The sequence below is a fragment of the Plodia interpunctella genome, chromosome 16 (assembly GCF_027563975.2).
Source record: "Plodia interpunctella isolate USDA-ARS_2022_Savannah chromosome 16, ilPloInte3.2, whole genome shotgun sequence".
Lineage (NCBI taxonomy): Eukaryota > Metazoa > Arthropoda > Insecta > Lepidoptera > Pyralidae > Plodia > Plodia interpunctella.
In genome coordinates this window covers 9677436-9704106 of record NC_071309.1, presented here as the reverse complement: position 1 = coordinate 9704106, position 26671 = coordinate 9677436, and the positions used below count along the sequence as shown (strand labels likewise).

The 26671-nt window shown below is 36.0% G+C and overlaps 4 protein-coding genes and 1 long non-coding RNA gene across 5 annotated transcripts; 2 read left to right on the top strand and 3 right to left on the bottom strand.

Moving 5' to 3' along the window:
- Positions 1 to 1630: 1630 nt before the first annotated feature.
- On the bottom strand, positions 1631 to 1960 carry LOC128676527 (3-alpha-(or 20-beta)-hydroxysteroid dehydrogenase-like). The gene has a single exon (XM_053756669.1). The coding sequence runs from the start codon at positions 1958 to 1960 to the stop codon at positions 1631 to 1633; it is 330 nt and encodes a 109-aa protein (XP_053612644.1).
- Positions 1961 to 2782: 822 nt separating this feature from the next.
- Positions 2783 to 6256, bottom strand: l(2)dtl (lethal-(2)-denticleless). The gene is made up of 4 exons (XM_053756896.2): positions 6098 to 6256; positions 5822 to 6018; positions 5327 to 5438; positions 2783 to 4950 (listed from the first exon to the last, which is right to left on the bottom strand). Exons 1-4 carry the CDS (start codon positions 6138 to 6140, stop codon positions 3323 to 3325), a joined length of 1980 nt encoding a protein of 659 aa, XP_053612871.1. The 5' UTR covers positions 6141 to 6256; the 3' UTR covers positions 2783 to 3322.
- Positions 6257 to 10327: 4071 nt separating this feature from the next.
- LOC135309865 (uncharacterized) lies at positions 10328 to 12106 on the bottom strand. The gene is made up of 2 exons (XR_010370102.1): positions 11273 to 12106; positions 10328 to 10546 (listed from the first exon to the last, which is right to left on the bottom strand). It is a non-coding gene; the product is annotated as an uncharacterized LOC135309865 (long non-coding RNA).
- A 598-nt stretch (positions 12107 to 12704) lies between these two features.
- On the top strand, positions 12705 to 16796 carry LOC128676475 (uncharacterized). The gene is made up of 2 exons (XM_053756607.2): positions 12705 to 12980; positions 13150 to 16796. The coding sequence occupies exon 2, from the start codon at positions 13373 to 13375 to the stop codon at positions 14795 to 14797; it is 1425 nt and encodes a 474-aa protein (XP_053612582.1). The 5' UTR covers positions 12705 to 12980; positions 13150 to 13372; the 3' UTR covers positions 14798 to 16796.
- Positions 16797 to 17246: 450 nt separating this feature from the next.
- On the top strand, positions 17247 to 19189 carry LOC128676476 (3-oxoacyl-[acyl-carrier-protein] reductase FabG-like). Its single transcript, XM_053756608.1, has 4 exons — positions 17247 to 17689; positions 17890 to 18115; positions 18470 to 18556; positions 18836 to 19189. The coding sequence occupies exons 1-4, from the start codon at positions 17436 to 17438 to the stop codon at positions 19082 to 19084; spliced, it is 816 nt and encodes a 271-aa protein (XP_053612583.1). The 5' UTR covers positions 17247 to 17435; the 3' UTR covers positions 19085 to 19189.
- The last annotated feature ends 7482 nt before the right edge of the window (positions 19190 to 26671 follow it).

Genomic DNA, 26671 nt, shown 5'->3' with positions numbered 1-26671 from the left:
GTTTTCTTAATGTGCTCACAATTAGAACTTGGTGCTTAGGATACTCGTAACTGATCTTCAATTAATCCTGGTGATTGTTTCATATTCATTATGCTGACACCGAGCTTGAGGCGTCACAACCCCTAATGTAACCGGGAACACATGGCAATGATAGAGTAGTAGGTAGCTTGAATTTACATTTTTCTAGATGACGTTCCTTCTATATCTTAATGAAAATAATACAGCTCTACAAATTCTACAATTTAATCAAGCGCAGTCTTTGAGATGTCTGCTTATAAAAAGCTTCATTGTAGCACCGAGATACATATCTTAACATACTCATCGAATTATTATAATATATTAACAATAAATCAACGGACCTACTATCCACAGATTGATTATAGAAAATTGACAAAATTCTACCTTGAAACAACAATGAAAGTTGTATGTGACTAACTTTTACCATCAAGTCCATTAGTGGACGAAGACAAAGACACGACTGATCGTAATCTCTCTGCTGATGAAGATCTAGCGTTGGATACACAAGCTGGCCATGATTTGTGTGTGAGAGAAACATAATAGTAGCTATAAAGTGAAATTATTAACTGAAAAGCTATCGGTAATTATAATACACAATTGAACTATTATACGAGACAACGTCAACGACGGCAAAGTTTAAATCAATAGGCAACAGGAAAAAAATTGATGAGGTGCCTCTCTGAAGCGCAGATTTATTTTTATTCAAACTTTATTGCACAAAATTAAAGTAAACAATAGGCGGACTTAAGGCCATAAAGTATTCTCTGCCAGAATATAATCACATCAGTGATCATAAACTGGGAATTAATTATTTGGTCAATTTCAATTTTTGAGCGATATTTCGACTTGCCAATATATGCCGGGTTAGACTTTGAAATGTAGTATTGGAAACAAACGGAGAAAATAAACTGAATAGAAAAGAAGAAAAAAAACAGAAGATGATGAAAAAAAACCTTAGTATACTAGAAATTAAAGAATTGAGACTTGGAAACATGTCGGGTCACATACGACACGACGACTTGATTAAAAGCTAATAGAAGGGGATTTTTAAAACTCTTCTAAAACATAAAAAAATACTAATATTCAAATGCAGACCTTCGCAAAAGATTATATTTGCATAAATATCTGTCGGACTTTTCCCGAAATCGGTTTTCAAGATTTTGATCATTACCTACTTTTCCAAAAGCATATTTTGACAAAGTAGATGAGGATTTGACAAGACTTTTTGCTTTGTACCATTATCCAAATGTTTATTGTTTGCGGATAAATTATCAAAAAAATACGAGCAGTCTTTGTTTTGGCGATGAGGCTTCAAAAACAAGCAAAGTTAAATAAAGGGCATGCCTTCTCGATAGATGTCCGTGTCTAATCGGGGCTCACTCAGGTATCATGATACGCAAACAATAAAGGTGCCATTCCATTACTACTATAATCCGTGGTATTGTTCTTGATATTGTTACTGGTGATGACTGGGTAAAAACAAGGGAATTTCGAAGATTTTAGCTGCATTTCGACAGTCACACAGTTCACTCAGATCAAATTAAAATAAAACTCATTTTTTTTAACATACATTATTTATTTTCAACAACAAATACTTATACAAATTATAAAATTACTTGATTTCCCCGTTTATTTGGGCCAAAAGAGCACCATTGTCGGCTAAAAAGTCTGACCCAGTGATACCAACAGCCTTGTCACTGGCCAAGTACAGAATCAATTCAGCTATCTCCTCTGGTTCAGAGGCTCTTTTTAGAACAGTCATTATATTTGCGACCTCGTCCCAGTTTAGATTAATCTTGGAATTTTCTAGAATATCTGTCTTTACAGGCCCTGGACTAACAGTGTTAACTCTGACTCCTTTTGGTGCTAATTCCAAGGCAGATCCTCTCGTAAAATGATCCAAAGCAGCTTTACTGACAGAATAAGGTAAGTGATTTCCCATTGACGCTTTCTTACCTTCAATGCTGGATATGTTGACTATGCACCCTTTCGTTTTTATTAATGTTAAGAAATTCATTGCGAAGCCGCGGGCAAAAGCTAGCAAACTATATTTATAGATAATTGCGATGAGTTTTGCATATTCACTAGTAATGCCCGGGGAGATCCTTTCTGTTCACGCCAAGAGTACGAAGACACGGTGCTCCAATAGTCAAGTTAGGGCGGAACCGCTGAGATAAAAGGCAGCAGGAGTCAAAATACATGTTCCATAAACAACGTCTTGTGATGTGTTTTTGTTGAATGTCTTCATTTTTTTTGCTGGAGACCCGGCTTTACAAGACGACTGGGTCATCGAAGGGATGAAGTCGACGTCGAAGGGACTAATAGGCAACCATAGCTTTCCCAAAGAGGTTGAAAATTTTGTGCGGAACCCTCAGTGCGCGACTCTAGTTCGCACTTGACCGGTTTTTTTAAATGAAACAACTTTCACTCTTACTACTAATATTTATTTAAGAATCATCAGTATCCTTGTGATTTGTAAATGGAAAGGCTAAAAGTCTCAAAAGATAAAATTCGAAATAATTATACGGGTGGTCGTTTGTGGTTTATCCATTTTACAAATCGATTCAAATTTGCTGATATCAAATAATCAAATTTTTTATAATATTATTTAATCAATATTTTATTTTCATCACGACTGTAATGCTACCATTAAAAATGGGAATAGAACACAATTAACAGACAAACCACAGACCTCACATAAATAAAAAATTAAACAGAAATACTTAAATAACTATATCGTTGTAGAATAAAATAGGAATAAAAACTCAGTCCATGTTTGTATTTATTTCTTAGATACGGCTAAGGTCCGATTTGATAGACTATTCAAAGACAGTGGCGACCACAATTTGATCAAAAGCCGTTTAAAACCTTTTATTTCAAACTGTTTGTATGAGCATATTTCGAGATGCCTCATGGTTCTCATGAATGTATCTGACCTTGACCGGTAATTCTACGCACGCCAAGCTACGCCCAGGGGCTTTGTACTCGTGAGAATTTCGGGATAAAATCCAGGTTATATTCTACCCTTGTACCCAATTTCATAAGAATCGATCCAGTAGATTTTGTGTGAAAGAGTAACAGACATACCTACACAGACACATCCTCACAAACTTTCGCATTTATAATATTAATAGGAAGTAGGAGTATAGATGAGACAAAGGCGCTATTGTTTGAAGTTGCTGATGATGTTATTGTTAGGCAAAATGGTACCACTGCACTGAGCTACAATCCAAGTATATCTTATACCTTTGACCCTCAGATCACATGCTTAACGCTAATCAAAATACTTAATCTCGACGTCACTTCACTTATCCTTAGCAACACTAAAATATTTCAATAAAGTTCTGCTTTTTTTATTACTCTTCGGAGTTTTCTCGGAAACTGACGCTCGCCTCTGCGGCAAGTTCTCCCGGGGACTCAAGGGGGCTGGCGCGGGGACATTCGACTTTTCAACATCTTTCCGTTTCTCTCGAGACATCCTCGTCAACCAATCTGTGGTTTCCTGTTTTTTTCTGACGGGAGACATGAGTCTTTGATGTGGCGCTTCTCCGTTCAAAACGAAATTTGGCAAATCTTTGGTAGGCGTTGTGAACGATATGATTCTTACTTTATTTGGTGTTGTGGGTGACCGGTGGCTGGAACTTGAAGATGAACCTCTAGGGCTTTTTGGAGAGATATTTTTCGCATTTTTCTTTTCGTAATTCTTTGTCGGTGTCATGAAAGATGTTCCTGGCTTAGGAGGATACGTCCAATCTTTATCTGAATCCAACACACATTTTTTCACTGGGCTTGTTTCATCTATAGTGTCCAATCTTCTTTTAATGCCGGCCGGGAGCAGCTTGATATCATCTGAGTCGTTAGTTTTTGTGCGTTTTGCGCTCACTTCATCTTCTGCATCTCTCGACGCGTTCATCAGATCAGTCAAGCAGCGTTTAGTTTTTCTAACGGACATGTTTATTTTCAACCTTTTAGCGCTGTACGAATTTGGTGTAGAAATAAGTTTTCTTTTCAAAGAACTGGGTGTTTTATCCAAAGCGCCCCACTGTGGCATCGTTCCCACATCTGTTCGCGGAACAATCTCCGCTTTACCCTTGAATTCTACATCTGAATCGGGGAATTCTTTACCGATCCGCCATATTTTATGCCTGGCATCGTCACTGCACGTGACTATCTTCATATCTCCTGTGGGACACCAGGCGGCGCACGTAACTTCAGCCCAATGCCCTGTCAACTTCACAATTGGTTCAGAATATTTGACATTCCATATGTACGCGTTTTTGTCACTGCTGCCACTGACCAAGTATGTACCGTCGGGACTTAGACCAGTTTTAATGTAAAAGGTACTGTTTTCATGGCCAATGTACCTCTGTTCTGGCAGAGAATTATATGTTGATATGTTAAAGCAGTATATAACGTTATCCATGCAGCTCGCATACAATCTCATTCTAGCGTCGTCTACGATCAAATTCGTGTAACCATTCTTTGTTGAACTCCCGCAATATGGTATCGAATGTTTCGGCAGTGGCTCCCGTTTATAAATGTTGTAGTTTTTCCTCAAATCCCAGACTTTGATGTTACCATCACATTCCCCGCAAGATATTAGCGTTTGATCATTTTGGAAAACCAGTCCTGTGATACTTATTGCTCTATGGTTGTCTATTCGAGCTCTTTTTCCGTGGGAGCCTGGAGTTTTTGGGACATAACTGGAATGGCAATTCATTAGACAGTTATCTGGTTTCAATATAACAGAAGGTTGGCTGTTGGCTCGTATGTCCCAGATGAGGATGTGTCCGTCTCGGGCGCCGGTGGCGAACACAGACGGTTCGTTGGGCCTGAATACTGCAGTTTTAACAGATTTAGTATGGTTTGAAAATACCTGAATGCTCTTTGGAGAGCCCTCCGCGATGTCCCACAAGCAAGCGGTATGATCACCTGAAACAAATTAACATGGGTTAAAATTTTTTCATGCAATAAAGTTACAAAAAATCAAGACTACAGAAGCACCATAATCACCTGGTGGTGCAACTCTGCATTTTAGAAACCTTGTGCCAGCTTAAAAAATTCCGGCATATATCTTCGATTAAAACTTTATTTATTAAATGGGCTGGTCCACTGGGAGCAACATCTCACGTGCCTAGATGCTTACACCTCATTTGCTGATAGTTAAGAAAACCAGATTGCTAATTATGTTGATTAAAAAATTTTTTTAGGTAGATGCATGCAATTTCTAGAAAGTATTTTACCTAAAACTAAAATTTCACTCCCATTCAGATGAACTCGGCACTTGGAAGTAATAAAATAATCATACCTGAGACAGTGACAAAGTTCATGTGTCTTGGCATCCAGGTGAGGTCAAACACTGCATTGTTGTGGCACTGGAAGCTCTCCAGCGACCCCGCCGAGCTGCTGTTAGCCGTGTCCTGTGACAGACAGGGATGCAGTCAAGTTGGATTGTTTTTTTAAAGAAAGATAAAACTAGACAAAAACTGTTTTATGTGTTTGGTTATAATACTTAGAAAAAATTGTAATAAACACAAAAAAAATATAAAAACATTTTAAATATCCAAAAATGTTACTTTTTCACTTTAATAAAAGTCATACAAGTATAAAACACATAACTCTAAACTTCAAAAAAATTGATTTTTACTTGGCTTTTGAATGAAAGAGTCCGGGGTATATTTGAAAAAAAACCTTAATAATCAAATGTCAAATCGATAGTCACCTGTTTGTCTGTCACTTTCATTTTTCTAAAATTGTCGACTTGTAATTTTTATACAATAGGGAGGGATGAATGTATTCCTACCTGAATTGCAACTTTTCCATCTTCATTGGCGATCGCAAGGATATGTTCATAGCCGTGGGCCTCCGAAAACCGACAGGCAAATATAGGTGGATCATGGTCAAACTGAGGCACAATAGACGAACTCTGAAGTCCATAGAACGACTCCTCACTATCAACCACTAGCCGCTTCAAAACAATGTCGTAATTGAAGCGATAATCTAGAATAAAAGTTTAGTTTACTTCAGCTTATGTTTATGAACACATCGTCATACAATAATACATTTGATAATTACTTACATAGTCCTAATTGTCGATCAATAATATTCTGAACGTAACTCATGATAGAATTACAAACATTCCACACAAAAATCACATTTATTTGTTAAGGTTTTCTACAAAATTCTACGAATGACGATTACACTACCTACCACCACAAAATTTCACTTTAACACTTGACTTGACGTTGTTGACTGACATCTTTTGCTGACAGCAGGAAAAGGCGCGAAATTATTTTTAAAGGCCCCGATCCACGGGCGATCAAAGCCGCGATTTTGTGTTGGATATGTAATGATAAATAGGTGCTCGGTTCCATTTGCCACTGATTATTGGGCCGGAAACCCCTATAATTAATTTACTTATATTCTATTTAATCTTCTAGGTACCTCACTTGGTTACACTTGTCCATCGTCTATATAGTCACTTTATACTAGGTTAAATGGTCTTTGCTTCATACCCTGATAGGGAGTATTACTGTACATTTATCCCGCCAGAGTACAACACTGTATGTTAGGTACACAAAAGCTTTGCCGCCTTTTGCTATGTCGATTTCATTTATTTTAGAGCACTTTATTAATCTTTTCATTATGTAAGCATTCGTTTGTGAAAATATACAACAATGTAGCTGTAGAAAATATACACGCTGTAAAATTTTCGAGCCAGTAAACGATCGAAAAAAACTCGGACAGTTTATGACCATAGTAAGTTGACCAAATAATGCAGAACATAACCTAAAATAGTGTTATTATTTTCAGAATAACCCACTAAATCCTTCCTTTCCTTGCAACTCGCACCACGATTGCGTAGAAGGTATTTTTGGTCGTAAATCTGCAACAATATTGAAAATTGGCGCTTTTGACTCCATTGGCAATGTTTGTGTACCTTAGTTGTACCAGTAGCGCCATCTGCGCTGAGTTTTGCGTAATATGCCCTATTTTATTCATTAAAAAATTTAACCCAATCTCAATAAATATGTTTTATCTCTTTCTATTAATTTCAAATATTATAAATGTGTACCTATGTTTTAACTTTTTTATGAAAAAAGGGATAGAACCAAGGAGAATATAACGGATAGAGCACATATACAGCGCTCCTATCCAATATATTGCATACAAATCGATGTGAGCCGCGTGCGCCCTAAATAGATCTTTATTAAATAAGTAGGTACCTACTCTCCATGGATTTAGTACGTACTTCGTACCTACTAATTCCATGCTAGGTACCTAGGACCTAGGTAGGACCTACCTACCTGGTAGGTACTCTCTTCTTAACTGAAGCTGTCATTCATTCATTCTTGTCAACAACAACCGCAACTCCAACTGTCATGGCAGACGCAGACGTCAAATTCGGAAACGTATGGAGAAAGCGCGGGAATTTGGAAGCGACGGCGGTCTTTTTTTCTGGGAAAATTTAAATTTGTGCAAAATCTGTATATATTTGTAAATCTTGTTGTAAATACCTTTCCTTTTGTATATAATTTCGTTATTTATATATTTTCTATAGTCTGTTTTGTATAAAGTGTTGCTGAGGTCGGGGTAAGTTTTTACCTTTCCAGCGATGGGCGGCAAGAAGAGGAAAAAGAAGGAGCAAGAATATGAAACCAATTCGGTAATCCAGAGCTCTGATAGTGACTCAGAATACTCTGACGCGTCAGAGTCGCCACTGGACAAATACAAACCATATAGGGTCGCCGATTATAGTCGTAGATATCCTGAAGATAGTCCAGGGCATGAGCACGTCGTGTTCATAGCTAGCTCGGATGAAAATGTCCCAATAGGTTCCAGAGATATGATGTATTTAAGTAATAGTTTCACTCGCTTTGTAAAAGGGATAAAATATTTAAAAAAAGTCAACAAATATAGAATGGGGGTTGTATTCGATAATCCTAACATGGCTAATTCATTCTTGGACAATGCTACTTTCCATAGAGAACATCGCATCACTGCTTCTATTCCGGCAGCGGTTACAGAAATAACTGGTGTTATAACTAATGTTCCATCAGACTTGTCAAACAAAACAATCTTTAAAGTTCTTTCTACTACAACAAAAAAAATTATTTGTGTTCGTAGAATAATGCGTAAAGTAAAAGAAGGCGAATCTTATAACTTACAACCCACTCAGACCGTGGCGATTACGTTTGCATCTTGTGCGTCTTTACCTGATTATGTTTATTTAAAAATGTGGCGTGTACCTGTTCTGCCATATATTCCACCGATTAAACAATGTTTCCGGTGCCTACGTTATGGCCATCTTGCCAAATTTTGTAAAAATGCAGAACGTTGTTCTATCTGCACTGAAGGCCATAGCTTCAAAAATTGTAATGTTTCTTTAGCGAATGCAGTTTGTATTCATTGCAAAGGCAATCATATAGCCATTTCAGGCACTTGTCCAGTAAAAAAACAAAAAATTATTGAAAATAAAAACAAGATTATTCCACAATCCTATTCTGAAACCTTGAAAAACAACGCCTTTCCATCACTTACTAATCCAAAAAATTCACAAGAATTCCAAAAACTTGTTCTCTCTGACACTAAAATGCTCAGCTTCATCACTGAAGCAATCATAAAGGTGATTACACACAATAAAATCAATAATAACACTATTGTAAATACTAAAACTATTGCAGACACTCTTAAGGATATACTTAAGACAAATTCAGTTTGTTCGGAAAATTCACAGGTATAATAAATATTTGTCAATGGAATGCACAAAGCTTATTAAGTAATAGACTTGACTTCCAGAAATTTTTATATGATCAAAATATACATGTTGCTATTATATCAGAAACGTGGTTAAGACCACACCACAAATTTAATATTAAAGGCTACTCTGTTGTAAGAAATGACTCTGGCAATGACCACAATGGGGTAGCTATTTTAATTCATAACTCTTTTCATTTCTCTAATTTTGCTATTGCATCTGATAACTCAATACAAACTGTGGCAATTTATCTTCAATTAAATAGTAAATCTGTCACCATAGTTAGTGTTTATTGTCCTAGTATTAGCACCCCTAGATTCTGTAGTAATAAATTGAATAATTTAATTTCTTCTTTACCCAAACCCTTTATTTTTTCAGGAGATTTTAACGCTCATCACCCATATTGGGGTTGTCATTCTACTGATGCTCGTGGTAGGGACATTCTAGATATTATAGATAAAAATAATTTGGTTCTCTTAAACAGCAATGTGCCTACTACAATTGGTTCAAATATTGCTAGACCTAATGGTCTTGATCTCACCATGGTTTCATCGTGTTTAGTATTACAGTGTGATTGGCAGGTCTGTGACAACCCACTTGGAAGTTATCACTTACCTACATTAACAAGGTTGTGTCTAGGACCAAATTCTAATAATATGCTTCATAACTCTTCAAATTTGCTAAAACATGTTAATTTAAAATTGGTTGATTGGAAGACTTATGAAGCACAGGTCAATTTATTGTTGTCTAATTTCAATGTTAATCATGTGGATCCCATCAATTCTTATAATAGTTTTTGTTCTATAATTTCTAGTACTGTTGAAGCTTCAGCTCCCAAAGCTAAACATTCTGTTGCACCCAGCATCAATGCAAGTCGTAGATCTTTGCCATGGTGGAATCACATTTGTTCTCAAGCAGTTGAAAATGTTCATAAAGCTTATATTTTATTTAAAACTTGTCCGTCTACAGAAAATTTTATTAATTTGAAACGTGTTCAGGCTATTAAAAAAGTTATTTTAAGACGCGAAAGACAATTCAGTTGGTTGCAATACTGTTCCTCACTAAATCGTTTATCTTCTATGAGTGAAATTTGGAAGAAAATTAAAAAAATTAACAATTCATACTCTCCTTCCACAAATTTTGTTTCTGAATACAATTGGGTAACTGACTTTCTTCATAAATACACCCCAGATACAGTTGAAAATAATTTTACTGTTCCCTCTATTCACACAACCAATAATTCTTATTTGTTGAAGGACTTTTCTATGCAAGAATTACAATCAGCCCTTAACTCTAGAAAAAATACTTCAACAGGTCTAGATTATTTATCTTACAGAATGTTGAAATTGTTGAATGATTCTAATAAACAAACATTTTTAACAATTTTAAATTTGCTATGGCAGAACTCCTTAATTCCTTCACAATGGAAAATGGATTGTATTATTCCAATTCTAAAACCAGATAAAGCTCCTAATGATCCAGACTCTTATCGTCCTATTACTTTGACCTCATGTGTTGGCAAAATTTTTGAACAGTTATTAAAACAACGTCTTGAATTTTATGTAGAGAGTAACCATTTATTGCCTTATAATCAATTTGGATTTCGCCGTGGTCGATCAGCTCGAGAAAGTCTGTGTCACTTGAATTTGGACATTCAGGAGGCCTTATCAAACAATAAAATTCTGGCTTGTGTCTTCTTTGATGTAGTTGGTGCTTTTAATAATGTTAACTTGCATGTTCTTTCTGCCACTCTAATCAGCTTGGGACTTCCTGAAAAAATTGTAAATTGGATTTTTAATTTTCTTCATGAACGGAAATTATATGTGAAGTTTAATAATAATCTTATAGGACCAAGATATTCATATAAAGGTGTAAGTCAAGGAGGAATCTTGAGTCCTTTGCTGTTTGTGTTGTATATTCATCGCTTAAATATTAATCTAGGTTTGGATGTCAATAATTTACAGTTTGCTGATGACCTGGCTGTATATTGCAAAGGAGATAATATGTCAGACATAAACAGAAAGATGAATTCAGCCCTGGCTGGGTTGAACTCATATTTCACCTATCTCCAGCTGAGCATCAGCAAACAAAAAAGTAAAGTGGTTGTATTTTCAAAAAAATCTATTAAAGTTAGGGATATTTGTATAATGTATGAGGGTAATTTATTGCCTGCTGATTCGTCAATAAAATTTCTGGGAGTCATGTTTCAAAACAATAATAATTTTAATAAATATGTTGATATTATAGCCAACAGGAGTCTTCGAGCTCTTAATATTCTTAAAACATTATCTGCTACTTACTGGGGTTCAGACCCCAAAATTTTATTAATGTTGTATAAATCCCTAGTTAGAAGTCATTTCGAATATGCATATTTTTGTTATGCTAATCAGAAAAGTATAGATAAGCTGGAAAAAATTCAGAATAAAGGTCTTCGTATTATTTTGGGTGCTATGATGTCTACGCCAATTATCTCAATGCAAGTTGAATGTAACATACCTCCTTTAGCCATAAGATTCCGTTTTCTTAACTATAAATTTCTGCTCAAAATTTGTTCTTCAACAGGTCACCCCTTAATGCCTAAGTTAGTAAATTCTTCTTCAAACTTAACAGAATGTCTTAAAGAAGCTGTCGAATTCAAACTTCAAAATAATCTTTATGAAAGCGTAATCCTGCCATGCTATTCAGGTTCTTACGAAAGCAAATTTTATCCTATTAAAATTGTTATAGATAAATCTCTTGAATTTAAAGAGGATGTTTACAACAAATTAGAATCATACAGAGGTTACAAGCAAATTTATACAGACGGTTCAAAGAATACGTCAACGTCAGCTGTCTCAATGGCTATTTATGATTTAGAAGCCAAAACGGGTCATGGGTGTAGACTCCCTAATAATGCTTCCATTTATACGGCAGAGTCAATTGGAATATTTTCAGCTCTCGAATACATTTCTCAACATTCCTATGATAATTGGATTATTATTACTGATAATATGGGTATTTTAAGTTCGCTTAATAATCCAAAATTTGATTCTACCACCTCATTTATAACACATAAAATAAGAGAAAAGTACTATGATCTCTGTCAGAATCATCATAAGGATATAATATTACTATGGACTCCATCACACATAGGTGTGAAGGGTAACGAAAGTGTAGATTATTTCGCCAAAACTATAGTGCGTTATGGTAACTGCATTGAATTAAAATCTTGCTCACTACCAGCGGGAGATGTTCTATCTTTATTAAAACAAAATATATCACAGCTTTTTGACAAACAATGGAAGGAGACTTGGGAATTGAATTGCAAGGGTTTATGGTATGCGGGAATCAATAATAAATTAGGTCGACCTTGGTTTGTAAAAGGAAGAGATTTTGCTGGTAGAAAGTTCTATACTATAGTTTGTCGTCTTCGTCTTGGCCATGGTCGTTTTAATTCTCATCTGTTTCGTCTTAAACTTTTGTCTTCTCCTATATGCAATTATTGCAACATTGCAGATCAAACTTTACATCATTTGTTTTACGAATGTTCCAATTTCTGTTTGCAAAGAATTGTGTTAGTCGACCGCCTAACACAAATTTATAATTATTCTGAAGCAATCCCGCGCTCGCTTCAGGAACTCTTATCCAATCCTGCATGCTTTAAACCTTTATATGAATTTGTAACAAATACTTTTATGGAAATTTGATTGGACTTAAAACAAAAATATTTATATTTTTGGTTATGTTTTATTTGGATTTATTACTAAAGACTAGGCCTTTTAGGCCTCAATTTTTGATGTACACTACAGACTTGGCTTATGCCTTCTTCTTCAGTGGATATTAGCCACTCTTATTTATATATAAATATTCAATACAAAAGACTTGGCTGTATGGGCTAGTACTCTTTGCCTCCTCAATAAAACGAGGGAATAAACCAAAAAAAAAAATCGGAAACGTATTTTTCTTATATTTTGTTGTGTTTGGTGCATTGACTGAATTTATTTAATTACTTCTATTTATTATTCCCTGTGGAATTTGTGTATTAACATTTTTATTTATAGTCGGTATCTGTATTATATTAGTGAGCACTATGAGATACCGGTTATAAAAGTCTTCCTGTGAAAACTTAGCTTGATATTTCTGTTATTTGACTGACGCCGCAGATTTCTAGCTTTGTTTCCTGCTATTCTGACGTAAAACGAAAATATAGCTAGTGCCTATCCAGGTGGGTTATATTTGTATTTAGATTTTCATGTACTACAGTATATATACATGCAATACTATAAGTTTGCTATTAATATAAAGTTGTCGATGCCCTAATCAGATTTTTATAGCCTCACACAATAATAATATTCATAGTTTTCCACATTTATATAGCAATTGTTACGTTTCAGCTCAATGGAATGTGGGGATACATAAAATGGCAAAATTGATGAATTGGCCGGAAATTGGCGCGAGATCAGAGGACAGTGCGTATGCGGTGACTTGCGGCTGGTCGTCCCCACTTCGCTGCTGCTTGCAGCAAATAAAACAGAGTTGTCGATCGTGGACCCGAATCGTCGCTCGACAGAACAACCAGCCTGTTGCTCGGACCGTACCCATGATAGCACTCCCTTTATGAACGAAATGGACGAAATATCATTTTGGATCAACACCAAGAGAGCTCCTTGCCTCTTTTACATTGACAGTGTAAGCAGCTCCAAGCCTGAAAGTATTCATAGTATACCTGACATACCGTTACCATCTCCTAAAAAGAAGAAAAGAAAATTATCTATTCTAGATGACGAATCTTCACTGTCAGAGAGACAACAAAACTTGTATTTTGACACATCACAGATTAAAAATCAACCTGTAAATGGTTGTGCATCAAGTTCTGAAGGTTCAGATATAGATTTTAATATAAAGAAGTCCTCCATTCAGGATAAGAGAAAAAGGTGCAAATTGCAAAGGTCTAGCCGCACTACATTGCATAAAAAGAATATATTGGTCACTTCAACACCCAAACCACAAGTTCTTAGGAGAAGTTTGAGAAAGGTACAGAGTAGTCTGAACAATAATAGTCGACTGAACACATCCTATGAAATTTTCAATGGTTCTCAGGGTTACAATAATGGAACAGATATAGGGAAGAAATCTGACATGCAATGTGGCAATATTGCCCAGAAACAGTGTGCTGGAGACCAAACTGTACCTCGAAAGTCCAATCAGGAGATAATCCCCCGTGCGATTGTGGCAAATGACAAGTATGAAGACCTCAGTGATGTATCAGGGTTCACAGCAAACTACATCAGATCCACAAAAATACATTCCAAAACTCCACGAAAAGTAAAAGCCAAGACTGCTAGGAATTTCATGAAGGAATCACATGAGACTCCTAAAGAAGAGTCAAGAATGGTCATTAGTGTAAATAAATCAATTAACACTGGGATACCCCAAGAGTCCGGACTCAACTGCAGCACAGATTCCTCTCAGAATGTGATCAATTTGGTCACAATAAAGAATAACTCTAAAACAGAAAAAGCTGACAAAGGCACTTCATTGCTAAAATTTGTTGACAACAAGAATGAGGATACCCTGGATTGCAGTAAGGAGACTCATGAATCATCGTTTTCCAAGACCAACACATCAAGATATCCCAAACGAAATAAAACCATTATAAATCTGGTGACTATAAATGAGAAACCTAATGTTGATAAAAGGAAAACAGGGAACCATAATACATGTAATAACTCGGATCTGAAGGAGAATCCTGAGAAGCTGTCCAGAACACGAAGTGGACGGACATTAGCGCTGTCACTGAGGCAGAAAGATAATTCTGTCTTAGTAGTAAATAACTCGGAGAAGAAGAGTTCCACGGCAAGCATAAATGTGGGTAGTCCAGCAATTGCAATGAGAAGGAAAAGGACTCCGAGACGAACTCAAGTTAGGAACTCGGACAACTGCCGCTCACAGAGAGAGTCGAGAGATAAGAGTGGGTTTGCTCAGTGCTTCTCTGACAGTGACGACAATGAACCGAGGAAACAAAAGAAGTTCTTTTGTTAATGGATGAGAGATATAATTGAATTTGTGATTTTGAATGGTTAACAAGACTATTTTGTTTTAACTATTTACTGATTGGGGACTAACATCTTCCGTGTGGGACCAGTTACCCTGTATTTTGTTTATTCACTGCAGATAATGTGATCACAAACTGTGTTTGCAAGCTGAGTGGTTGTGACCACAGTGGACTGCCTTATATGTACTGTCCACTCCTCTGTACATAGTCCATTCACCAAGGTTGAGGATTTACAGGATGAACTATACTACACGGCCCGCATAATGTTTCATTTAAATGTGTAAATATCTTTTTGAATTGAAGAGCCGTATATATATCATTGAAAGTTCGACAGTAGTGATAGTATTAGATCTGATATAGTTCCAACGCCCATTAGTATCTAACATATTATATTGTTGTGGTTGATATTACTAAATCTATTCAATAAATTAAAAACATCATAGAAAAGTCGGAATATGAAATTAGAGATTCTAAAAAAAATATCAGAATTATATGTCTCTTAATGTATAGAAACTGAATTGATTTGCTTGTATTTGTAGATAAACATGTTACAATAACAATACCCCAACATAATGGAAATTTAGTTATGATTTAACTAAAAATAAATTAAATAGATAACTTTGGTATATTCTGATAAGAACTTCAAATTTCTAGCTGGCCATATTTATATATATAACTATATATAACAAGCTTATAAATATGGGTGAATTTCATAAGCGTTTGAACGCGGCGCGGCGAGTAGCGTTTCATTAGTGTCTAAGAATCTTTTTAAAAAATTAAACATTTATAAAATTTGCATTGTACCAGTACGTACTTATTTATAAAATAGGATAATTAAATAAATAACTGTGTATGGTACAATTTAATAAACACTAATGTCATCCCGCGGCGGAATTCAGAACGCTCATGAAATTCACCCATATATGGTTAGTCTGTTCTAAAATATAACATGTAGATATGTACTATTTGTCCTGGCCATTAGTTCTGTAATGTCTGTCTGTAATGTAACTAGTTGCCCATTCTATCTTCACAACTCTCATTCACATCATTACTGAGTATTGACTATTAATGATAAGAATTTACATTACTAGCTTTATACAAACACATTGACGAACTAGCATCGTCAATGGAATGGATACAATTATATTACTACGATTAAGATTTCGGGTAATACAGGTCTAAGACTGAGGGAAGCGATGGAAAAATATCTAAAACCGAAGAATTAATTATCTTTATAAAATTGGCAAACATACTTCAATGGATTATGGACTTCACGCTATTAATTTTAAAGTCTATTATTCTGTATTCTTGTCGCTTCCCTAGGTTTCGTTGACTAAATAACCCTAATTAACACCAATATTACGTATTAAAAAATATAAATATTTATACAATGCGACAATGCATTTCCTAAAATAATTGAATGTAATCAATGTGATCCAGATACATGTTAAAGTGGATTAATTTTTAACGTGCCATGTTTTTATTTATTATTTACCCGATTGCGGCGGAGCCCGAAGGTAATGTTTTACTATATGTTCCATGACTATGACATAATATTACGTGTTAGATACGTTTTATTTTTAATTAAGTTAGGTTTTGGTCCGTTTAGTTATTTCTCTTGTAGTTCACGGGCCCAATGCAGTACAAGATCTACATTCAGCCTATTCTACTTCAAATAAATACGTGATAAGTACATATTTATTTGAAATTGTAGGCATGTTATTTTTTCATTTTCTTGATCTATGGTTAAGTCATAAAAAAATATATATTTGAAATTAGGTATATATGTTTTTTTATTCATTTAATATATTTATTTAATTATATCTTTATGACTGTATGCCCTTTGATAAATGCTAGCTTCGCGGATAGAGGTGGAATGACTGAACCGATCAAGTGTTATCCTACAATTTGTTGTGTAATATTTTCGTGTAATACACATGCTTGTATTTGGTAATACGAAAGTAAATCTAATGTTATACGCTTAAATAGTATTTTTATTGCTCTAAAAATCTTAAACTTCCTAACATACATACGTACGTCATAAACTATGCTATATGCATGTGATCTTCAACCAAAGCGTGCTAATGGATGCCGAAGACGTGCGAAATAAAAATAGGAAAGCGGACCGCCGGTTCCGACGCTCTGCGACTGAGGAAGAAACCGGAGAAACGCTCAGATGAGAGAATTTTTTTGATCGTTTCGATTTGATCAACGTAAAATAGGCTGCTTGCATTCACAGTGCTGCGGAAGTAGTCTATTTAATACTGTACTCGAAACATTTAATGAGCTTAATTTACAATTCATTTTCTACGTACATTATGTAAAGATATACTTGTATGCTGCAGCGGGGTTATGTTATCTCGTGTACAGTCTAGTCCAGATATGACTGATACCTACCACTTATATAATCATTGTTATGTTTACACAGATGTAACAGTTGTTAGCAAATTTGCGGCCGGCTTAGAAGTACTCTGCAACGTAGAAATTTAAAAAAGTTTCATAAGCTATATTATTTTTAGCCAGTGACAAAAAAGTTTTTTCAAAACTACCTACAGATTACGACAATCTTTGCCACGAAGCCGCAGTCAGTCGAGCCAGTCAATTACAGATTTTTTTCTTTAAAAAATGGAAATCAGTTTCAAGAATAAAGTTGTGTTAGTGACTGGCGCAAGCGCTGGTATAGGGGAATCTATTGCATTGCTTTTCGCCAAATACGAGGCTAAATTGGCGTTGGTAGGGCGGAGTGAGAGTAGCCTGTGGGCGGCGGCCGCCAGTTGCGAGGAGCTGAGCGGAGAGACGCCGCTGGTCGTGTTCGCTGATCTGTCCACCGACGAGGGCTGTGAACTGGTGGCCAACAAGACAATTGATCACTTTGGGAAGTAAGTTAAATTTATAAAAATACTAAGTACCTACCTACCCGGGCGAAACGTGGGCGAAACTCTGAACCTGAACCTCTTGTTTGCATGTTTTACGAATAAATTATATTCTGTTACCTGTTGCACATTGACCGTGGCACATTGAGATGTATTCTTTGGTCTGAGTATCGGAATACTCTTCAAGAAATTATTATTATTGGAAGGCTGGACATCTTGGTCAACAACGCGGGTGTGGGCGCGCGCACCACGATCCAAACCACCGACATGGCGATGTTCGACCGCGTGTTCAACCTCAACGTGCGCGGTGTTTACAACCTCACCCGGCTGCTGGTGCCCCACCTTATCAAAACCAAGGGCAACATCGTCAACATCTCCAGCATCTCTGGGACCAAAGTGTCGGTGGGCAGCTTGCCGTACAGCATGACTAAGGTTGGTATGATCTCTAGCTTCCAGTCACTAAACGGTCTGTGCTTCCAGTTATGCAAATAAATTCGTCACAGGATCCCTAAAGGGAACTTATTCAACAGAACAGCATTCTGAAATATATTTTTTAGACGTAAAGTAAAGAAGCGAGCAAAAACCACACCAATGTTAGCAACTGTTGGTCATCATTATCATTAGGTACTTATATAGTATAAGAAGCAACGTATTTTGATGCGGTTTTTTATAGTGATTCAAGGGGTATAGGTTTATATGTAGGTATATAACATGCATAATATTACACCCGTGCGGGGCCGGGGCGGGTCACTAGTAAAGTATATTATGTTAATTATTATATTCCAGGCTGCTCTGGATCACTTCACTCGGCTGGTGGCGTTGGAGTTGGCACCGACTGGAGTTCGTGTCAACGCTGTGCTGCCCGGATTCACGGTAACCATGTTTCAATTTTACAGTTGTTAACAATAGGTATTGTATTTCCGGGATGAATACTATCTATACTACAGTCCTTCAAGAGGATTTGTTGACTAAATAAAGCGTGATGAGGTAACAAAGAAACTAATTTTCACGTTTATAAATATTCATTGGGAAGTTGGTATTAAGCCGGAACTGATGAAGGAATATCAATGCGATTTAATTACAAAACGAGATTATGTTTGGGTAAAATACAACTTGTGATTATTCAAATGTGCAACGCTCGTTTTGTTTCAGGTCAGTAAATTTGTGACTCGCATGACGAACTACTCGGAGAAAGAGTACAAAGACTGGCTGAACGAAGCCAAATCCGGCATTCCGATGAGAGAAGTCTGCACAGGAGAAGACGTGGCTCAGGCTGTGCTGCACCTGGCCAGCGACCGCAGCCGCCTGGTCACCGGGGCGCTGCTGCCGGTCGACGGCGGCGCCCTCTTCGGCGAGTTTGGCAATCTTATGGAGAGGCAGATTGCATTGTGCAGGGAATAGTTTTCCCATGTTCATATCTTAAAAAAAAACATTCAAAAATAGTAATGGTATTACTAACTGTAATCTTTGTCACATAATTTCAATAAATACCTAACAAAATGATAATTGTTGAACTCTTACGCCAACCCCTACCATCATATTTTATCAGTCTACTTAGTACAATCCAGTATAATTTGTTATCAGTTCAGTTTTTACAACCGTATCTGCCATGTCATTATGAACATCGTAAGCTGCATCAGTACCAAGGTAATCTCTTATCTGCCTTAAATGAAGTTAGATTCGATACGCATATAAAGTTCTATTAGTTGGAGCTCAAGTATTATATAGGGTTATATGATGCGATGATCGCGCTAAATTCTTATTTACATAAGACTTATCTTCAAGGCAAGGCTTCTATATGCCTATTCACTAGGCATAATTTGAGCTTGCATGTAACAAATTAGACCTCTCATCTCACTTTCCCATCAGACAGATAGAGGTTAAACGTACTAAAACTTCTAACAACTAAAAACACTTATTGACCGAAACAGTAGTTAAGAATTAAAACAAATAATGTAATTTATATATTTTATTCAGTACACATATGGGTAACTTATTTTTTCAATCAGCAGCACCATCTATTTCCATGGATAGTACTAATTTAATTTCTTTAACTCCCTACTAGATGGCGTTTAACTTTGGTTACACTACTCCGTACTAGATGGCGCTACCATGTACTAAATTGAACTATTTTAAACAACAACTGTAGAAGCGATGCCTCATTGCTCCGTTGTTGTATATAAGGTTTGACACTGACATTCGTTGTCTGGCAATAGTTATCAAAAATGTGGGTTTGGTAATTGTAATAGATTTTTCTTCTATTCAAATAATTTGTTTTTTATATTTTTCCTTGACTTTGATCAAAGTTCCAAGATTTTTAGAACAAAGTATTATCCACAGATATAACCAGATAAAGGTAACATTGCAAGCGAATATAAAAATAATTATTTTGCAACACTTCAATGTACATATTTTATTGGTAAAATGTTAATGATCTATCACTCACATGTGCTAGATATTCAATGATATTTATAACTTCAAAGAATAGTTTAATAATCCGCACCTTGCATGTCAAATTAGAAGTCTTAACAAAGAGTCACAAAAGGGACCAGCTTTTTGCCTGCAGTCATTCTCGAGATGTCAACAAGTCAATCTGGCTGTCTGTAACGTCGTATCGTGAGAACTGTGTCTGTCAGCAGCTTGCTGGTCTTCCACATGGCTGGACATTAGAAATAGTACAAGTACTTGAGCAGGTAATCGGTTGTTTATGTGGTGTGAGATTCGCACGGATTTCTTATTTTGAAAAGATAAATCCAAAATATTATTGGTTTATTCACTTTTACGTCAAAATGACCCTCCTCACCTGAGCGTCTTCCTCGGCCAGTCTGTTTTCATACTCCTTTTTCATTTAAGTATGCTACTCGATTTTCTCGCCTAAAACTATGCTTCATACTATACTGTATGTATATTGCTCGTCATAACTTTAGTCTCTTATATGTTAATTGAAGTAAGTACAATGAGATTTATAGGTATAGGTATATATATTTTCCTTTCATCAGCACTTGATCACAATCAAAATATGTTTCAGTATACCTTTTGACCATGTACTTTATTGTGTACTTACATTGTTATATTACTGATAAAAAATTATACTGGTAAGCCCTTCTGGCATAATATGGACCAACACTGTTTGAATGAGTTTCTTTCGGCATTTCTTCTCAGCAGTGGTCGTTCCGAAATACTAGTAGTTTGTAGCTTTGGTAAACATCATTTAATTTAGAATATGACGTGAAAAAGTGCCTGTGAAGGCCTAATTTCTGAATAAATGATTTAATTTTGATTTGATTTGATTTTGATTTTGAGATATGTGGACTAGAAACTAACAGTAGATATTACAAAAATGTAAGTACATAAATCTCTTCACCTTTCCGAATCGGATAACAACCACGTGGATCGGGGAAGGCGACCCAACGTCAAAGATGGAGCAAAATGAAAAATAATATGAATTCCGCTCCGGCCAACTAGCTTCTGTTTGGTTAAGACTTTTGTTGGTTTTATCGAAACGACACAGTTGCTACACGAGGTAGGTCGGGGGAGATGCACAGGCACACAGGGTATTGAAAGAATATTGAAGGGACTGACGGTTTTGAAACTAAGGAAAAAAATTGTGTGCATGTTTATTAAAACAAAATTGGGATAAATACCGTTACGGTGATCAAGATCGTGCTTTATATACTAACTACCTATGTATTATATACTTCGACTTGTTCATAGTTGTACTCTGTTCGTGTATCCTATTATTCTTTTGTGGATACTATCGTGTATATTTACATGGTTAATAATTAATCTTTTTTTGTCTTGTTTAGTACCCGTCAAAAGGTTAATAAATCCTAGTATACCATCGTGAACTAGAACGAAATAATATTATTATAAATAAAAAAATATTAGCTACCCTCTATCCCAACTAAAAAAGTTATGATGGCAAACATTCACATGTTCACAAGTCGCCAAAAAATGCCGAAAGACGCCGACATCTCCACGCGCCATTGTGCGCCAGTTAGCCAGGCTCTAGACAACACAGACGCCACAATAGCACAATAACGTGTATCGGGTAACCCTTCGGAAACGGGACACCCCCGCGGCGATCAAACATTCTGCTTTTTATCCGATTTTGATTTCTTGCCTCTTGGCCTGGTCGAGTTGTTCCTACAAAGACAGTCCATAGGTAAAAAATAAAAATCACGCGCGTCTTTATATCTTATGGGGCAGAAAAGCCAAGAGTCGGATAACTCCAAATCCACGTTAAGCTAATTTGAGGGTTAATATTTGGGATCCCAAAATCAAGATGCGTTTGTATTTCAGGGATGATTATTCCAGTTACCATAAGTTTCCTCTTACTTGAAATGAATAAATTGAAATGTTATGAAATTCGTTAAAAGTAAGCAGTGACGATTTAGTATTGTTTTAAAGTGTAGCATATACATCAAGGTTAGGTTTTGCTTTCAACCACAGACCATTTAGCCTATTCAACACATTGTTCCGTGCCAAAAGGAGCCCACCAATATTTACAGCAGAGATGCGATTCTCTGCGGGCAGCAACAATGTGACAGGCAAGGTGTTCATGATGGATGGTCGCCGGCGGACGTCTTAATTTGATTAAATTGTAATTAGTGGGGTTTTAGCTATGCGGAATGCTGTGGCAGGTGCTGGCTCGGTGGGCTGGCTCTTTCGACGAATGTTGAGACGTGAAATGATGATAGAAAATGAAGGTGCCGGTAAAATATTAGTATTTTATTTATTTGTGTAATTTATTTAATGTTCCGTGTGATTATTTCCATAAAACATTAATAAATGGCTCGTAAAGGTGAGGTTTAGAGTAAATAATAGTCTCCTCATCAAATGCATTTTCACTTGTCATGAAATATTTTTTGAAAATTGCATATTTCAGATATTTTTCGCAAGTATTATTCTTGTATTACAAAAGTTTCCCCACACCACATATTACACACATACCTGATACTCCACACCATCTAACAGTGACTATACGAGCATTCACATCGGTAACATGATATTATTTGTACAACTGCGTCTTGTCAGTGTTTCTTGTAATTTTTAACGCCAAAAAGCTTCTAATTTGAAACAACACTGGTGTATCTTTCCTCTGACACCGATACTTGATTGGAAACATTTTTATTTGTAAAAAATATTCACACAAACAGAGGGGAGATTTTATGCTTAACGACGCACAAAAATGTGATGGAGTTACATCTGTTAGTTGGTATTTAACGTATATAGCGTGTCAATTCGGCTAATGGCCGATACAACGCCACTGAAACAGCATTATATTTAGTTATACAGTGATTTGACACTGAATAGGATGAATAAAAGTGCTAACCTAATTAGCATGCTGCTAACTAGGAAGTTTCAAAGCCGTGCAACGTGGAGGAGAAAAAGTAGAAAAGCGGATCCTGGGCGTCGACACTTGAGATAATCCGAAAAATGAATCTATGTCTACATTTTCCAGGTTAGACAGCTGTAGAAACTGATAATTAAAAAACCATTTTCCAAGCTTCCCAAACCGAACACCACTCCCACATTCGTATTATAAGCCATTAAACAGAATCCTGATAATTGTATAAGACGGAAACGAATCTGATCCCAATTTTCCGTAGTAGCAGCAGGGTTAACATCAATCGAGCCGCTAGCCCCGCCCACAGACCCCACGCACAAAAAACACCCCTTAATACAATGCACTAGAGTTGACATTTGAATGGCAAAAAGGAATTAACCCTTAAGATGGGAAGTGTGGATAAATAATGGTGAAAAAAGATGTCTTTTGTGAAAGCCCTTTAGATCACCTGGCTATTTATTTGTTTGAATGATGGCTGTGTGATTGAATGGTTGTGAACATTATAATGCACTTGGTTTTGATAGAATGGAGCAACTATTGTGACAGTTATATACTTCAATTATTTATACTTTTTAAACGTAAGGAAATTTAATATCGACAAGAAATGGATGGAAAAGACTAGAAACATACAATGGAAAGAGAGTAAGAAGGCTTTTGCCCAGCTGTGGGACATGTTATAGTTATTTTAAAAAAGTAAGGCTAAATGCAATTCTCACGTACTTTTTACGTCAAACTTTAAAATATTCAGTATTTCTCAACTAGTATTTCGGAACGACCATAGCTGAGAGAAACACTGAAAAAACTGAATTTGAACAGTGTTGGTCCCTATCCTGCCAAAAGGGCATACCATTATTGATTTCTATTTTATTTTTTCAGTAAATAGTAAAAAAAAGTATATAGGTACATATATAAAATCATATTGTGGTTGTGATCAGAGTGCTGATAAAAAATATGGATATTTAACACGATATGGCAGCGACGTTCGCATGGGTCAGCCATCATTAGTGTGATTGAGTAATGAGAAAATCCTAACACACATCCAAACTTTTGCATTTAGAATATTAGTTAGTGGGAATAACAGGATAACGTTATCCGAACCCAGACATCGAGATAATCGCATACAGAATGACCCTTGAAGGTTGTTTGAAAATAAACAGCTCCAGTCAGCGACAACTATATTAGCGGACCGTATATTTGTTCTTATTTATCCGCTTTGCAATTACCTCGCTCAGCACGAAGTCGCAAAGCCTTCGTAGGCTTTTCAAAGCTGGACAAACAAAAAGCTACTTTAAAACAAATCAATAAGATCTAAAACTGTTTCAGAGGAGTTTTAAAGTTGCGCTAAAAGATTTTGAGGCGTATTAAAAGGGAGTAGAGTTGGAAGTTGGTTGTCTTCGGTTTAAAGAAGAGGACTGGGACTTCTTTCTTGGATAACTTGTCTCCGACGTGTCCCGCGTGTATTTCATGACGCATTTACACCTTGTTAGGGGAGACGGTCACTAAAACTGATCAGTTGCAATCATTTATGCGCCTTATAATTGTATTAATTAATTTTACATGCTTCTATGTTGGTCACACAGCCACTTGATTGGCAGGATATACATTTTTCTGTCTAAAACAAAAGTTTCTGATTTGACTGCTTAATTGAAATGATATTACTTACTTACCTACATTTAGATAAGCAAATAAAATTTAAGAATGAAAGTAGACAATTTATAGTATTTATATGAATTATTTTTCAATAATATGACGCCAATTCAAATATAAAATAACCTCAACTAAACGTATTAAATGTGCTCCTCCCTTTAACTCCCAAAGCGGCGTATCAAACACGCTTACCGGCCAATAAATATGGCGGCCGGGTTATAATCTGAATAATAACATTAACATAACATCGTCCTGGATGGAGACGTCAGGATAATAGATTTATCTGCTAGAGATCTGCGACGATTGTCAGTATCGATTGAAAACACGAGAGGTGACTTGAATTCCATCCTTTTTAGATGATCGATAGATTGTTCGAAAATGAAATTGAAGTTTTTTTTCGAGGATAAAATATGTTTTTTCGTGTAACTTAGTAATACATTTAAATTGGTGTATTAATTATGTAATGACAACTGAATTAAATAATTAACCCTTCAAAATTTTTGAAAAACTGCACGATATAGAGAATGACGGCTGAAAATAATAAGCTTTCAGTATTCAGCTTATGTGTTAATCTTTCACTTCTATCGATTGACTTACTTATTCTTGTCCTCATATCGATCTAAATTAAAACAATATTAGTACTTTTCAAATTAAATGAATTTTGCTACAAAAAAATTACTTAAACAGAATGTCGTCGCCATAAAAAATTTATATCAATGTGTTGTTGCATCCACGGGTCGTTGTAATCGGTTCATTAGGGCTCTGTGGTCGCACCGATTGTTCACATCTATATTACGTCGATGATGGAGTCGAGGTTGTTGATTTTATTTATTGGATAGCAAACGAGTTAACAGCAACTACTGATGGTACAATTCATACGGAGTTTTTATTTTACAGATAGTTCACATGGTTTACCGAAGTCAAACTTCATGTTCATGGTGATGTATTAGTCCCACCATGGCCAACATGGTCCCAGCTCCACATGGCAAAAGTTAAAATTGATATGAAATATAGAAACTCTATCTATCTAAAGATTAAATCGAAACAAACAATGAACACATTTTCGGATGTGTTTCATCTAAAGATCTCATCATGACAATGACAACTGTCAACATTGGCGCGCTTTTCGCTGTCATTATTCCGTTCCGTTCTACTCAGGTTCTACGATACAAAGCTATTTCGTTAGGCCCTTCCCGCTGCGTTCCAGATGCTGTGGGTGGTTTATTGTTTTATTGCCGCATTATACGCTCCTAGCAGTGAAACTTATTTGTAATCTGTGTTAGATTTTCAATAGGCTGGTCGTAAAAGTTGAGAAAATCTTTTGTATTCAAAATTAGTGTCTTATTTTTATATACGTTTGTAATAGGATCTTCTGTTACAGAACTAATTAAATATCAACCAAATTTATTTCATTGCTGCATTTTAAACAAAAAATAGACACGTATCTTTTGGTTTTACATGTATGACTTATGTCATTTACGACATTATATGTCCTATTTATTATACTATGTCAAGACCGGTTCTTCCCGTGGAATTAGTAGGTACTCTGTTACGAAGTACTTACTAAATCCATGGTTCTTCTTCAACCAATATTTTCTAAACATCTCTAAACGACAATGACAGGACGAAACGAAAGAATCCTTCAGATGCAGTGATAGATGTTGTAATCTTTCTCGCTGTCACATCCAGTCCTCATTGTCTGTCTGTCCCGATGTCCGTCTGCTCCTGTTGTCTCCTAAGGGTTGTTCCCAATAAGGGGCATCGGTAAATTAATGTCTACCGGATGGGACAACACTACAATTTGTTTTTATTGTCATTGAATGTGGACGTTACCACAGATATAAAAACATTACATGACGTTACTAGAATTTCCAGAATTTGTAGTAGTGAAAAATTTGTAGTAGTAAATAAATTAGTTGTAGTTACAATTGTCATATTACTTACAAATTTCGATAACTACCTAAACCAAATCTCGTCGTTTCCGGTATATT